The sequence below is a fragment of the Lacerta agilis genome, chromosome 15 (assembly GCF_009819535.1).
Source record: "Lacerta agilis isolate rLacAgi1 chromosome 15, rLacAgi1.pri, whole genome shotgun sequence".
NCBI lineage: Eukaryota > Metazoa > Chordata > Lepidosauria > Squamata > Lacertidae > Lacerta > Lacerta agilis.
In genome coordinates, this window is record NC_046326.1 from 1,305,457 (window position 1) to 1,319,575 (window position 14,119).

Consider the following 14,119-nt stretch of genomic DNA (forward strand, 5'->3'; position numbering starts at 1 on the left):
TTCAATCTTTTATCATCCAATCTCAATCCAATTATGCAATGTTACAATTCTTATATTGGAAAGGAAAATAAATAAAATCTCCTCCTCCTAATTCTCCCAACCAGTGTTCCCCTCTTTAAGATCAAGTGCATTAATTTAAGACAGCTAACTGAAGTCTGACACTTATTTTCTCATCATTTAATTGGTTGGTTCAGGGAAGAGATTTTATATGGAGGGAGCCTTGCATCATCCAATTCCCCCACCAATGGTGCAGTCCAGGAGCAATTTTTACACAGGATGAACTCAGTAGACTGAGCCTGTGTCAGTCTGGGCTGCGGCTGATGGAAGTTGTAGTCCAAAACCTCTGGGGGGCACCAGGTTGGCAAAGGGTGCTATAGTACTCCTCACCTTCTCTGTACAGGGGAAACGATCAATGTTATGCACCCTTGGCGTTTGGCAAACAGATTCTGTGTGAAGATATGCAATACAGGAAAGCTGTCTGTCGCTTGTCCTGTTACCCTTCTATGCCTGGTTCACCAGCCAAATGCTCTCTTTTTGCACTGGAAATGAAATGGGAAAAGGCTTTTTTCCCACAGAGATAGGAAGGCATATCCCACAGTTCTTCCCAATACAATTTTCAGATACACCTGCTGGATGGGGGAAAGCATCTAACAAATCCAACACATACTGCCGTCGGATTTCTTAGCATAACACTTACAAGGCTGGAAAGAGTCAAGGGCAGCTGAATTTGCCCCCCAACAGCCTCTAAGTAAATACAACATTCCCAGGGGCAGGTGCCACGCTTTCCATCAGCAAGGTTGACATTTGCAGTGCAACAGGAAGGGGGAAGGGCGAGGAGAGGAAATGGAAAGCTAGTGTAGAAAAAGCCAGGGTTCTCATTACTCCATGCTATTATTCACGGCACGATACCTGCGACAGCACACAGCTGGCTGCACTGAACATCTGGACGCTCACTTGTTCATTTTGAAATGCTCCCAAGAATAAAAACTTATCTGCAGCCCTGAAAGCCAAGCCTCCCCTGCCATGGAAACACCTCTTTGCTTTAAAACCTGATTAACTGACTGCCACATAATATTTAACGAAAAAACATTATCTGTTAGAACTTCTTTGAGCACACCAGTCGTTTTGCAAAAGGCCATTGGATCCAGGCTTGAAGTACAATCTATGCAGCTTTGCTGATAGGGTTGTTGTGATACAGTCCTCCAAAATGAATGGGGAGTGTAACAAGGAAGTGCAATATATACCATATACTATCCTTGGTCTAGCTGCGGTATTCCCCGCAGACCCTCTCGGGTGCCGAGATCAGCAGAGGGGGCCCTATTGGTAGTTTCTCTGCCTTCATAGGCTCAGGAGCTGGTGGACCAGGAGGCCTTCTCTGTGGTGGCCCCCTGCAGTGGGACTCCCTCCCCACAGAGGTCCACCTGGCACCTTCATTATGCAGCTTCTGGAGAATGCTGAAGACATACCTCTTTCCTGTGGCTTTTTACACTTGAAGTGGACCCACCTTTTTAGGACCCACCTTATTTTTGTGGTTGTAAATTGTTTTAAACTGTTTTTAATATTGTGTGTGAATGTTGTAACCCACCTTGGGACCTTAGGGTGAAGGGCAGGTAATCAACACCACCACCACCACCACCACTTTCTCCAACCTGGTGCCTTCCAGGTGCTTGGGGAGTACATCTCCCATCAGCCCCAGCTGGGCACAGCTCTAGCTGACAGTGCTTGTGATAGATTGCTGATGTACCCTCATGTATTTTTCAGCCAATGAGATATTTTGCAGGAATACACTTAATATTACACACTGACTACACAAGGAACTGTTGATCATTCTGCATCATCCGTCCAAGAGGATTATAATTTGCTTCTACTGTCTGCAAGAGATTTGTTTGCCTTGTCATTCAGCAACGAACAGGACAACCCCATCTGAGATGGCCCCAAACGTCTTATTTTCAGGACTGTTTCTCATATGAGACTGGAGGGCATCAGATTGGCAAAAGCTGAACACAGTGAAGGTGCCTTACATTCTACGGTGTCTTGACCCAACTCCAGAATCATCTCCTGTTTTTGAAATTACTTGGATTTGGCAACTGAGGAATTGCTGTCATCTAAAAGGTGGCTTTCAAGACCACCATTGGCAGATAATGGGGAAAGCGGTCGGCATCTGGTTGGTCACTGTGAGGGCAGGATGCTGGACTGGATGAGCTGCTGGTCCAATCCAGCTGGGCTCTTCTTATGTTCATATCATGGGGGGCATGGGAGATCCACATTCAAATTCTTGTTCCTCTATGGGCAAGTCACTGCCACTCCCTATCTATATTCACTGAGCGTGAGGCTATCAGTGACTGCCATGTTCTGCTGCTGTGATTGGAGACAGTCAGCCTCTGCACACCAGTTGCTTGGAATGAAAAGTAGGGAGAGTTCTGTTGCACTGTCTCGCGCCTTGCCTGTTGACTTCCCATGGGCAACTCCTTGGCCACTATAAGAATAGGCTGATGATCTAGATGGGCTCTTATGGTCCTCAAGATTTCTATGAGGCTCACCTTTCCATGTAGATTCATCTGCTGTTATATTCATCAGAATTATTCCTGCAGAATCTCCACGCACAGCAGAGGATTTTGGGGGCTGCAGTCTAAAGCACACTGAGTGGGATTCAACACTAATATGATTGTTCCATCCATGCAAGCATTTCCGCTTGCCAGACAGAATTATCTCCTTTTTCCTCCACCCATGTGCTGATCTGTGGGTTCCCTTGACTATCCAGAGAATTTGGGAGAGGCAATGGGGTGAAAGGCCCTTTGCACTAGCAGGAGTCCTTGTGATGGCTTCTGCCAGCATTCCAGGCTAGTCGACTCTGGCCCAATGTGAGTTTATGGGCTAGCCTGCCCTTTTCTATTTGGCCTTGCTATGGTTCCAGATCACAGACATGCTGCCTTTTAGAGACACCTGGCAGCCATTACAGATCTTTTTGTTCAAGGCTTCCTAGCAACACATTCTGAAAACCCACAAAAATGGCAAAATACATTGCAGATCTGCAGAAATTTGCAGCCCACTGAGCCCAGTGGTCCCCCTCAGTCATACATGGAGGTTCAATAGAGGCTTGATGAACTCTCTGACTATGCTGCTTCCGGGGGGGGGGAGGGGATAGGAGCGGTGTGCGCAAGAGAGAGAGAGACAGACAGAGACAGACAGACAGACCTGCCAGGTCACATGTAGGGGGTGGGCTATGATCTTCAAGGTAGACAGACACTCCAGGGTTCTTGTAGACCAGCTGACTCCTCTCAGCCCCAGTTGGGCAAAGGCTGTTTATAGGCTCAGAAGAACCACAGAAAAGTTGCCACCCAGTGGCCTTCCATTTTTCTCTCTGTGCTCACAAGTTGTTTTTCTCAAGGTGTGAGTGCTCCTTTGGGGTATTCCCTTTAAATCTCCCTGTGGGGTGGGAGGGGGGAGTTCTCTGGCACAGCACTCCTATTTACTCAACAGTCATAGACTTTTACCCCGATGCAAAATGGAATCTCTGCTCATCTCCAGCCATATCTTACATGCTAACTCAGTGAAAATAGAGACACTCACAGAATGGAAACCCTCTTTCCTCCTGGCTGTGTGGAGACAAGTGGATAGAGAAGTTTCTCTTCCTCCTCACACAATACTAGAATCTGCAACTATTCAATGGAGTTGAATGACTGAAGATTCAGGACAATGAAAAGAATGCACGTAGTTCAAATATGGCATCTGCTCCCACAAGATGTTGTGACGGCACCAACTTGGATGGTTTGAAAGGAGGACCAGACTAATTCATGGAGGCCCAGGCTCTCCGTGGCTCCTAGCCCTGACTGTGTTCTCCCTTGGCTCTTGGAGGCAGGGTGTCACTGAATCTACGCTACTGGGAATCATCTGCAGGGAGGGCATTTTGGCACTCAGGTCCTGCTTTACGGGATTCCCAGAGGACTGTTTCTCCACAGTGAGGACCAGATGCTGCCTGAGATGTGCCTTTCGCCTGATCCAGCAAGACTCCTCTCACCTTCTTAATGGCTGTGCTGGCCTGTCTTTGTGCCAATGCCCTCTCAGGTTGCCCTGCACCAAAAGGAGCAGTGTGCAAGCAGCTCTCTTGGAAGGCAAAATATTCACACGCGCACACACACAGCACAAGAAAACCCAAACAAATCAACGGAGGTGGCCTGAGCCTGAAGCGCAGACCTGAGCCGGGAGGTGGGGGCTGAGCAGGTCTAGCCTGTCTCAGCAGAGCAGGTTCTTGGTGAAGTCATGGGCAGGTTGAGACAGAGCTGGGGAGTGGCTGCAAAGAAAGTGCTAACACCTGTTAGGCCAAGCCTGAGATTTTTGCTTTTACACCCCCATTCCTCTGACTCTTCTTTCCTGCTGCAAGTAGAGCAGCTGCTGCACCAGATTGGCTGTAGGCAGACAGGCAGTGCAGTCCAGTGCTTAGCAGCTCCAGACGTGGCCAGTTACCTGCTGCATGACTGTCAGCTGCATGACTGTCACCTTGCATATCCCTCCCCACTCCAGCCAGGGGGAGAAAAGAAGAGAGTAAGATGGAAGGGAAAGGGTGGAGCAGCCCTGTCCCCTATTATGCCATGGCTGCTTTTGGCTTAAAGAATACTTTGGTGGGGACGCTACATGCAGCTGTGTGTCATTTGGCCCCATCTCCCGCTCCCCGTGCTGCCATAGTCTCAAAAGACAGTCACGTGAGGACACACAGTCTGGCCCAACATGGGCAAACTGGATTCCTCCGCCAGGCCAGATAAGCAGGGATACCAGGCAAGGCTGGGCTGCGTGACAGACAAGGGAGACAGGCTGGGAGCATCTGTGCCACTACCAGCCACCAGCATTCCAGTCTTCTTTGAGGCTGTGCCAACAGGCCTGCTGGAGCTTGCCTCTTCTCTCTCTGCCCTCTTTCCCCCCCTCCAACTGCTTCTTTTATTTCATCAAAACATATAAATGATGTGAAGCAATAAGATGTCACACCCAGAAGAAGTGAAGGAATCTACCTGTGATTCTCTTTTCCCTGCTGGGAGCCCCAGAAAAAAGACACATCATCCATAGGCTTCCCTCCTGCAGCCCTTTGTCAGTGCAAACCACAGACTAGTTCTGCACATCACAAAACCTACTTGGGGAGGGGGGCATTTGTGCCAGTTGAATATGTGAGCTTCCCCCCAGAAAGGGGGGTGTCCTCCCCCTCCAGTCTTCCATACACACAGAAGGCTGCAGATCAGGGGTGAGCCTCCTGCTGTTGCTGGACTGCAGCTCTCACCACCCCCTGCCAGCATGACCAAGGGCAGAGATAATGGGAGATGCAGGACACCAACGGCGGGAGGGCCACGGGGTGGAGAGCCTTCGGGAGCAGAACAGCCAGTGGAAATAGGGTGGTAAAGAAGTCGAGACAGCTCCCACTTGGGACCTGTTTCAGAAGACAGATCCTTTATCACACTGGCCAGAATGTTTGCTGCATGTGCAGTGAAATGCCCACATTGAGTTTGAACAGGGTGAGGGGCACAGAAGGCAAGCGGTCTTTCTCTCTATAGAGAGAACCCAAGAAATCTAGGCTGACCTTTCACAAGCAGACCCACTGGTTATCTTGCTGGAAGAGTAGGGCCCTGCAGAGCTGACTCCACCCACCTCTCTCTAGCTCAGGATCTTATTTACAGTGGTTCTATGGAAGCATGCAAGGGCTAGAGAGATGGATGCAGAGCCAGCGGGATGCAGTGAAGGGCCCACTTCTCTAGCAATGGGGGTGCAGCAGCTCACAGCCAGCCACGTCACTGCCAGGGGCCTTAGGTCCACAGAGATCTCTCGTGTCCCCTCCCTTCTCCTCCCTAATCCACCCCACCCCCTACGGTCTCTAGCGCCCCACACTGATGTTGCACGTCTTGCAGCTGGGATCCTTCTTGGCGTCAGCCGTCGAAAGGCTCATGAGCTGATGGCCGCTGATTTCCCCAGCACCCCTAGGCTGAGGTCACCGGCTCGGTGTAGATGATCTCCAGGATGATGTCCTGGGCATGGCGGTAGACCAGCTCGCCCTCCTCCACACAGCAGGTCAGGAACTTGTTGCTCATAATGTCCAGCTGGGGCAAGCGCTCCTGGCAGAAGTTGTCTCCGGGGGACCCCTTGGGAGCCAGCACCAGGATGACATAGTGGTAGGCGGTGTACATGCAGTAGAAGTCCGCAAAGTAGAGGTTGGTGTTGGGGCCAAAGAGGCGCTGGGCAGGGATCTGGAGGCGGTAGCGGCCGTAGGGGGAGTCCTGCGGGGGCTGCCCTGTGTTGAACTCAGTGTTGCAGCTGAAGAAGATGCCATGCAACATCCCACTGGTGGGTGAGCCGTGGCTGCCGCTGTTGTCCTTCAGGTAGGGCTTCATGACATTCCCGCTGTGAATTCTGGCCAGGAGGGAGAGGCAGACAGTCAGCCACAAGCGGGGAAGCAGCCGCAGCTGCTGCGGTCAGGACAGGCCTTAAATGTAAAGAGCTGTTCTGACTATTCCCCAAATTATAGGAAGGTGGGAGGGGATTATCAGGGCTTTCTTATTTTATTGTTACATGAATAGTTATTCATTCATTCATTCATTCATTCATTCATTCATTCATTTCATTTATATGCAACATTTATCTTCCAAGGAGCTCATGGTGGTTCTCCCCACCCCCCATTTCATCCTCACAACAACCCTGTGAGGTAGGTAGGGCTAAGGGTTGGTGACTAGCCCAAGGTCACCCAGTGAGCCTCATGGCTGAGTGGGAATTCAAACCCTGCTCTCCCAGGTCCTAGTCTAGCTCTCTAACCACTGTACCACACTCTGGAGCAGGTGAAGCAACCTATGACCCCCACCCTTAGTACTTCAATCTAGCTCAGGGAACAAGAGTGAGGAGCAGTGTGAAGTAGTGCTTCAAAAGTTTTAGACTAGGACTTGGGAGTCCTGGATTCAAACCCCTACTCAGTCGTGAAGCTCACTGGGTGACCTTGGATCCTTTGCAATTCTCAGCCTGACCTACCTAACTGGGCTGTAGGGAGGATAAAAGTGGGTAAGGAAGGAAGATTTATGCATCGTGCTCTGAGCTCTTTGGAGGAAGGGAAGAAAGAAAATGTATTTATTTTCATTTTAAAGTGTATTATATAATGGTCAATTTCCTATACAGCCTTGAAGCTCACATAGACTAACCTACCTCACAGGGTTGTTGTGAAGAGAAAATGAAGGAGACTTTAAGTTCCTTGGAGGAATGATGGGATAAAACGGTAATGTAATGACTGGAAACTGTGATCAAAATGGGGGAGTAGCAGGAATCCAGAGGCCTGACGTGTATTCTCAACTCTGGAGGAGAGTCTGAAATGGATTTCACCTTTAAGACAAGACAACTTGGGAAGGTGAAGAATGGAAGCTGATGACTGGGCAGTTCTTTGTGAGGGTCCCCACCATCACCCACTTTCTATGATTCCTAACATCAGACTAGAAAAGAGACTCTAGAATAAATGTTGGGGTCAGCAACTGGAGGCCCCAGGTCCAAATCTAACTCTCTGATGTCATATCAGATGTCTTAGCACACCTCTGTCCAGTGCAATTATCAGAGGGAGAAGAGGGATATGGACAAACAAACAACAACCGTGACAACAGGATATGGCAACTTGGCATGGAGGAAGGTATGGGGTTACCAGCACCCATTTCCTGCCACTCTGGTCCCCATTCACACATGGCTTGAAAGCTCTTACCTGACATGCTGGAAATATTCCTTGGTGTGGTTCCGATAGAAGACGGAGAACCTGAGCATCCTCCCTGCAATGAGTTCTGCTTTCTCCTGCAGCTGCGCCAAATGCTCCTTCGCATAGTCTGCAGGGGACACCAAGGGTACAGGGTTTCATCACGTTCTCAATCAATTGCCACATGACCAATCTCCACCTCTCTTCAATTCCCACCGCAATATATCCCTAGCCCCTTCCTCCTCCTCCTCCTCCTCCTCCTCCTCCTCCTCCTCCTCCTCCTCCTCCTCCTCCTCCTCCTCCTCCTCTTCTTCTTCTTCTTCTTCTTCTTCTTCTTCTTCTTCTTCTTCTTCTTCTTCTTCTTCTTCTTCTTCTTCTTCTTCTTCTTCTTCTTCTTCCTCCTCCTCCTCCTCCTCCTCCTCCTCCTCCTCCTCCTCTTCCCATACCTGGATCTTTTGCCTCCAGCCAGTTCTCTTTGCTCGTCACCCCCGCCCACCTCACCTGCTCAGGGCGTCTTGAAATGGCATGCCTTTTACCTCCCACTCAGAGACTCTTGCTTCATCACGAAATCTGGATTTACTACCTTTCAGCACCACTCAGCCTGTTCCAGCTCCCATCAAACAAGGCCCTGCCTTTTAGCTAGCCCAAACATGTGTGTGTGTGTGTGTGTGTGTGTGTCTGTGTGTCTGTGTTATAAAATCTCCCTTATTCCTTAAACTCCAAAACATACAGTAATGGCCCGCATGCCCTTTCCCATCCATGCAAGTAGGTCTTTTGAGACTGCTTAAGTGCTTTCAGACAAGGCACCAGCTTGTAGGTCGTAGTGTTGTGAAGCGGAAATGTGGAAGAGTGCAGAACAGGCACTCTTTTTTCAGAGCAGGAGTGATGACATTCTCTTCTGGAGCACCACAGTAATTAACAAACCCTCCATAGGGAAGGAAGTGATACTGAGTTTTACTATTGTTAGTTGGCAGAAAGAAGTCAGAGAATAAGGAAAATAATCAACCAGAGGCTGGATACTTCTTTCCTTTTCCTTGACGGGGTTCCTACCTCTTGGCAAGAATTTTGTGCTTCTATTTAAAAGCTAAAGCCTGCATTTCAGCTGGCTGAATAGCTTTCCTTAAAGCTCAATGTATCTTACAAATTGAACCTCTGCAGCCAGCATCCCTTCAATGGCATTTACCCCCAGATAACTATGCACAGATCTTAAGCCAAGCCACAAACAATAGTGAGATGTGTTATTTTATCTTCAGTCATGGTAAGCTTCTGCATTTCAAAAATTTACCATTATACTTTTAAAAAGCAAATTGCAGACATTGGGGTGGTTGGTGGGTGAGAGTGATTTGGATTGGGACCCAGATGCAAGGCAAGGGGTGGGGGTGGGGCTCTCACTGCAGCAGTCCTGAAATGGATCAGGGCCCCATGTCTGCAATTTGCTTGTGGTGCAAAAGCCTTTATTGGAGGGGAAAAGCTTCCCTTAAAAATGAGTGCCTATGGCCTTGTCAGCTATCTCAGTTCCTTTGAACTTACTGGGAAGTGGAATAAATTTATCTCTTAGGGCTCATTCAGACTTCTGCTTTCTAGGCACGGGAAAAGTGGAAGTGTGGATGAGCCCTTAGTGAGCAGTGGTAAAATCCTGCTTGCCAGCTTTTCCTCCTGTCTAGTTGTGGGGGAGCCTGTGGCCCTCCAGATGCCCTGGGACTCCAACTCCCATCAGCCAGTGTGCTGCAGTGTCCCTGTTGCATCTTTTCACCCATATAAGTCAGAAGCTCCCTTTTAAAAATAAGAACTAAAAAATTCAAGGTGTCTGGAGCATACTGAAAGAGGCCTCCCTGTGGCCGTGACTCCAAGATGTTGCCATCATGGTCAACAGGTGTTCCAGAAGAGAGCCACTGGGGGCTGCTGTCCCCGTGAGTTAGGCCCCCTGCATTGCCATAGTACCTCTAGCACAAGGCAGCCACTTTGCCTGGCCTCCTTCTTGGAGGCTTTTAAACAGAGGCTGGATGGCCATCTCTTAGGGGTTCTTTAGCTGTGATTCCTGCCTTGCAGGAGGTTGGACTAAATGAGCCTCGGGGTTCCTTCCAACTTTATAATTCTATGATTCTGCAGTTCTATTATTCTCTGATTCTAGCATGTACTTTATTTATCTGCTGATTTATAAGCTGCTTTGCCACCCAAGCTACTTAAGTAGTGTTTAGTAAGACAAACAACATACAATATGGAGAATACAAATTCAGTAATTTAATTTTCATTGAAATGAATGAATGACACTGTTTCTGCAGTTTGCAATTAATAGTCCTTAACATTGCTGGTTCAAACTTCCGGAAAAGCCTTCTTAAAGCAAAAGGGCCTTCAACAGGCACCCTAAACCTCAACCTACCTAGCACTTGTCTAGTTCAGTGTTTTTCAACCTTTTTTGGGCAAAGGCACACTTGTTTCATGAAAAAAATCACGAGGCACACCACCATTAGAAAATGTTAAAAAATTTAACTCTGTGCCTATATTGACTATATATAATAATTCTCTTGAATTTTTCAATTTTTCCCACGGCACACCAGGCAACATCTCACGGCACACTAGTGTGCCGCGGAACAGTGGTTGAAAACCACTGGTCTAGTTGGTAACTGAGTCAGAGGGCTGCAACAAAAAGAGCACTTTCTAGCAACATGGGTTGCTAGATCAGGGGTGAGGGACCTCCAGCCTGCAGACCAAACCTGGCCCCCAGGCCTCCCCGTTTGGCCTGCAAGGCCATTTACAGGAAGCCATGCCCCCCCCCCCGCACCATAGGTGATGGCGGGAGCAGCGTGCTCCATGGAACTTTGAAGGAGAAGGTGGAGAGGGCATTTGAAGGTGTGTTCCCACCTGCCCATCAGCTGGAAGGCAAATGGGAGCATGTTCCCAACCTCTGTTCTCCTTCAAATCTTTGCAGTTTGAAGGAAAAATGGTGGAGGGGTACCTCTTAAACACACAAATATGTTTACTAAGGGCTGTTGGAAAGTCCCATGGTTCACTTTGAAGTCCCAACAATTGAAATGTGGATCAGCGGGTGTCATGATGTTGTCTGGCGATTGACAGGTGGGTGGCTCTGCCCAGGGGTGGAGGGGATAAAGATCTAGCCTTCTGGCCAGAAGAGCTTACCCACCCCTGCTCCAGATGTTTACAACCACAATTTCCACCAACCCTGACCATTTACTTATGTTGGCTGGGACTGATGGAAGTTGTCTTCTAAAACATCTGGAGTACATATAATATCATTTCACATTTAACCCATCATTTTGCATAAATCATTGCTTCGTCCTGACCCTTTTCCTGGGCCAGGTATTCCTACTCCTTTCAATTTCGTCTTTAAATTGACTTCCTCAAATCCCCCCCTGTTGACTTCAAAGTAAAAACATATTTCCCAGTTTTCCAATCATCTTCAAATCTAATTTACACTACATTTCTTTCCTCCTTATCATTTTTAAAATTATTAATACGTTAAACTTAATTACTTATATTTTCTTCTCTACCTCGGCCTCAATATACTTCTGAACTTTATGTGCTCCTGTGAGAGGGGGGTTTGGATATTTTGCTCTCCTCGGTGGGAGAGGGGGGAGTATGAAAAATTTAACCATGTAATGATTTGTGCTTTAAATTGAAAAATCTTATAAATTTTCAATTAAAAAACATCTGGAGTGTGACGTGTTGGCTATTATGGTTCTAGTACATACTAAATGCATCTCTGGGTATCTCTTGAGAGGGCCACATCTGCCTAGGGCTGCCTAGGCTCAAGGCTTCTGCTGAACACTCACCTCCTGTGCAGAATTCGATGGTCTCGCTCCATCCAGACACAAGGTACTCCCCGTCACTCTGCTTCACTGCCGTCTGCACGGCCACGCTGTACTCCGTCCTGGGACTCAGAAACCAATGACCCCTCACAGTCATGGGCAGAGCAACTGCCTTGGCCACTAGCTTGGTAGGGACATCCTGCACAAAGAAAATAATCAGGAATCAAACTAGATTTGGAGCCTGGAGTTTCCTGAGAAACAGCTGGGCCCAGGCGCCACTGCCCTAGGCACCATCAGGAGAAGGGAGAGGCCAAGGGGCATGTACATTTCTTCCTTCAATTCTGGATTGGCCACAGATGGGAAAAGTTACGTTCTCCTGGCCTGATAAAAGGCTGTGCTCCATCCTTTGATCTATGGCAGCCTTTGCCAACCTTTGCCCTCCAGATGCCTTGGACTACAACTCCCATCAGTCATCCCAACTCCGACTGAACTGACTGGGGCTGATGGGAGTTGCAGTCCAAAGCATCTGGGTGGCCAAAAGTTGACAAAGGCTGGTCAACAAAACAAGATAACCCTTGTGCATCCTGCACCAACCCACTCCTGGTTTTATAGACTAGTTGCGCTCTCCAAACAGTCTACTTTTCTACCTTCCCGTATCTGCTTGTCTGCCATGAAAGTTCTATGTGGCTGCAGGAAAGCAAATGGGCAAAGCAGAGGATTTGGCAACCATGTTTTTAGGGTGCTACCTCAGTCCATACAGGACACTGGCCAGGACTGTTGGGCCTCCCCATTATCTCATGCAAACCAAGAGAGTGCTCTGCAACTCACAGTTGGCACTCCCGCAAAGCTGTGCAGGTGAAGTCACATTGGGGGGCAACCTCCTTTCAGCAGAACTTATCCTCCACTTTTTGTTTATTTAAAAAATGTACAGAGTGCCCTTTATTCTGAGATCTCAGGATGTGGAAGAAAAAAACATAATTTAAATGATTTATATTATAAGATTAAGGCAGAGGGAAAAACAACATGTCTCATTTGTTCAGGAGTCGAGCTCATTTATTCATTACTGGAACAAGGTAGAAGATGCCACTCAGTTGCATGTTATGTTAGGAACAATCAGATTAATTCATCATTTGGAATCCTTGGCATACCTTGCATGACTGACCCAGGTTCAATCCCTGAAGCATCTCCAGCTAAAAGGACCAAAAAGCAGGGAGTGGGAAAGACCTCTGTGCTAGAAACCCAAGAGTAATGGCCAGATCCGACAGTTTCCTATGTTCAGCTGAACCTATGCTCAGAGGCCATGCCATCAGGGCTCTACTTTATTCTTCTCCCCATTTGTCTAAGCTCGCCAGATATTGTTGAACTACAGCTCCCATCAGGCACAGCAAGTACGGCCATGATGGGGAGTTGTAGTTCAGTAACATCTGGAGGGCCTGCTTTGGTGGTGTTTTGTGGGTTTATTGGCTGCTGCCCATTACTGGTGCAAGGGTGCAAGGGACTCTAGATAGTAAAAGTCCCACTCTAGCACTAGAAGGTGAACAGAAAAGGTTCTTGGTGATGCTTTCCTAAAACAATGGGCTGAGAAACATTGTAAGAAGAAATTGGCAGCTCTTTCTAAGTGCCGTTCTTCTAAAATCACATGTGAGTTGATGGGGCAACGAGGGTCAGCCAGCTCCCACAAATCCCACATGGATCTGTGAAGGTCCCTTGCCAGAAGCATTCAAAACACAACCTGCATCTTGGTTGGAGTGCAGAGAAGTTTCCACCTGCTTTAAGATTCTATTTGTCCCAAAATGTCACAGCTGCCCCACAGTTTAAGAACTATGGCTCTAGCCTTTCGTTCAGCTGAATACATTACTTTGATGGGCACTCAACAGCTTTTGATGCCTGGTAGCAGCTGCCAGCAATTGAACACCTAACAGTCAGGTTGGGGGGGGGTGATCTTGCCTTTGTGTGAGAATTAACAAGTTTTTTTAAATATCTGCTGTCTGATTAATGGGGCAAAACTTTAGTCAATCAAAAAGTTTTTAATAGATTAATCGAACTTGTTAACTGACAATATGCTGCACCCCTCCTTATAATATGTTTTACTATGTGGTGCAAAAGTACATTTTCTCTAAAGGTATCAAAAATCTTTTGAGCACAACATCCCAGCTTCTACATCAATGTGTATCAAAGTCTTGTTTGAAACACTGAAGAATGGCTGTCTTGGTGCTATAAAAAGATGGGTGGTGGATGTTGGGAGGCTTTTTGCTTACAGAAGAAAAGGCACAGTATAAAGTATAAAGTGTGGAGAGCTATAACATTCATTAAAATAGTACTTGGTTACGGTGGAACACTGCAATATTTATTGCTATCAGTAATTATGATGAACAGGGCAGTATGTTTCTGTGAAATACAGCAGCATTTTACCAGCCCTGCATTCCCCATGTATTCACCTCGGTTTTGTTTAAGTTTTTAAATGACTAATATGGTTGCTGTCTACTCAGGTTTCAAAATGACTCACACTGTAGTGAGGTCCGAATATTGCCTCTCCACCCTCATCCCAAGACCCGGCTAAACCTGCATCCAGCTTGTACCACTTCAGATTATGGGGGGCTCACATAAGCACCTATGTCTCCATGCCAAATAAAATACATTCCTGTATATAGCATAC

General features: G+C 47.6%; 1 protein-coding gene across 1 annotated transcript in view; it reads right to left on the reverse strand.

Annotated features, from left to right (window-relative positions):
* Positions 1-5,411: 5,411 nt before the first annotated feature.
* Positions 5,412-14,119, reverse strand: part of PHYHIP (phytanoyl-CoA 2-hydroxylase interacting protein) — a 36,633-nt gene continuing 27,925 nt past the window's right edge. The window contains 4 exon segments of the mRNA XM_033171903.1: positions 5,412-5,954; positions 5,956-6,387; positions 7,709-7,826; positions 11,488-11,662. Of these exon segments, the coding sequence (XP_033027794.1) occupies positions 5,855-5,954; positions 5,956-6,387; positions 7,709-7,826; positions 11,488-11,662 (825 nt within the window). The 3' untranslated portion in view covers positions 5,412-5,854.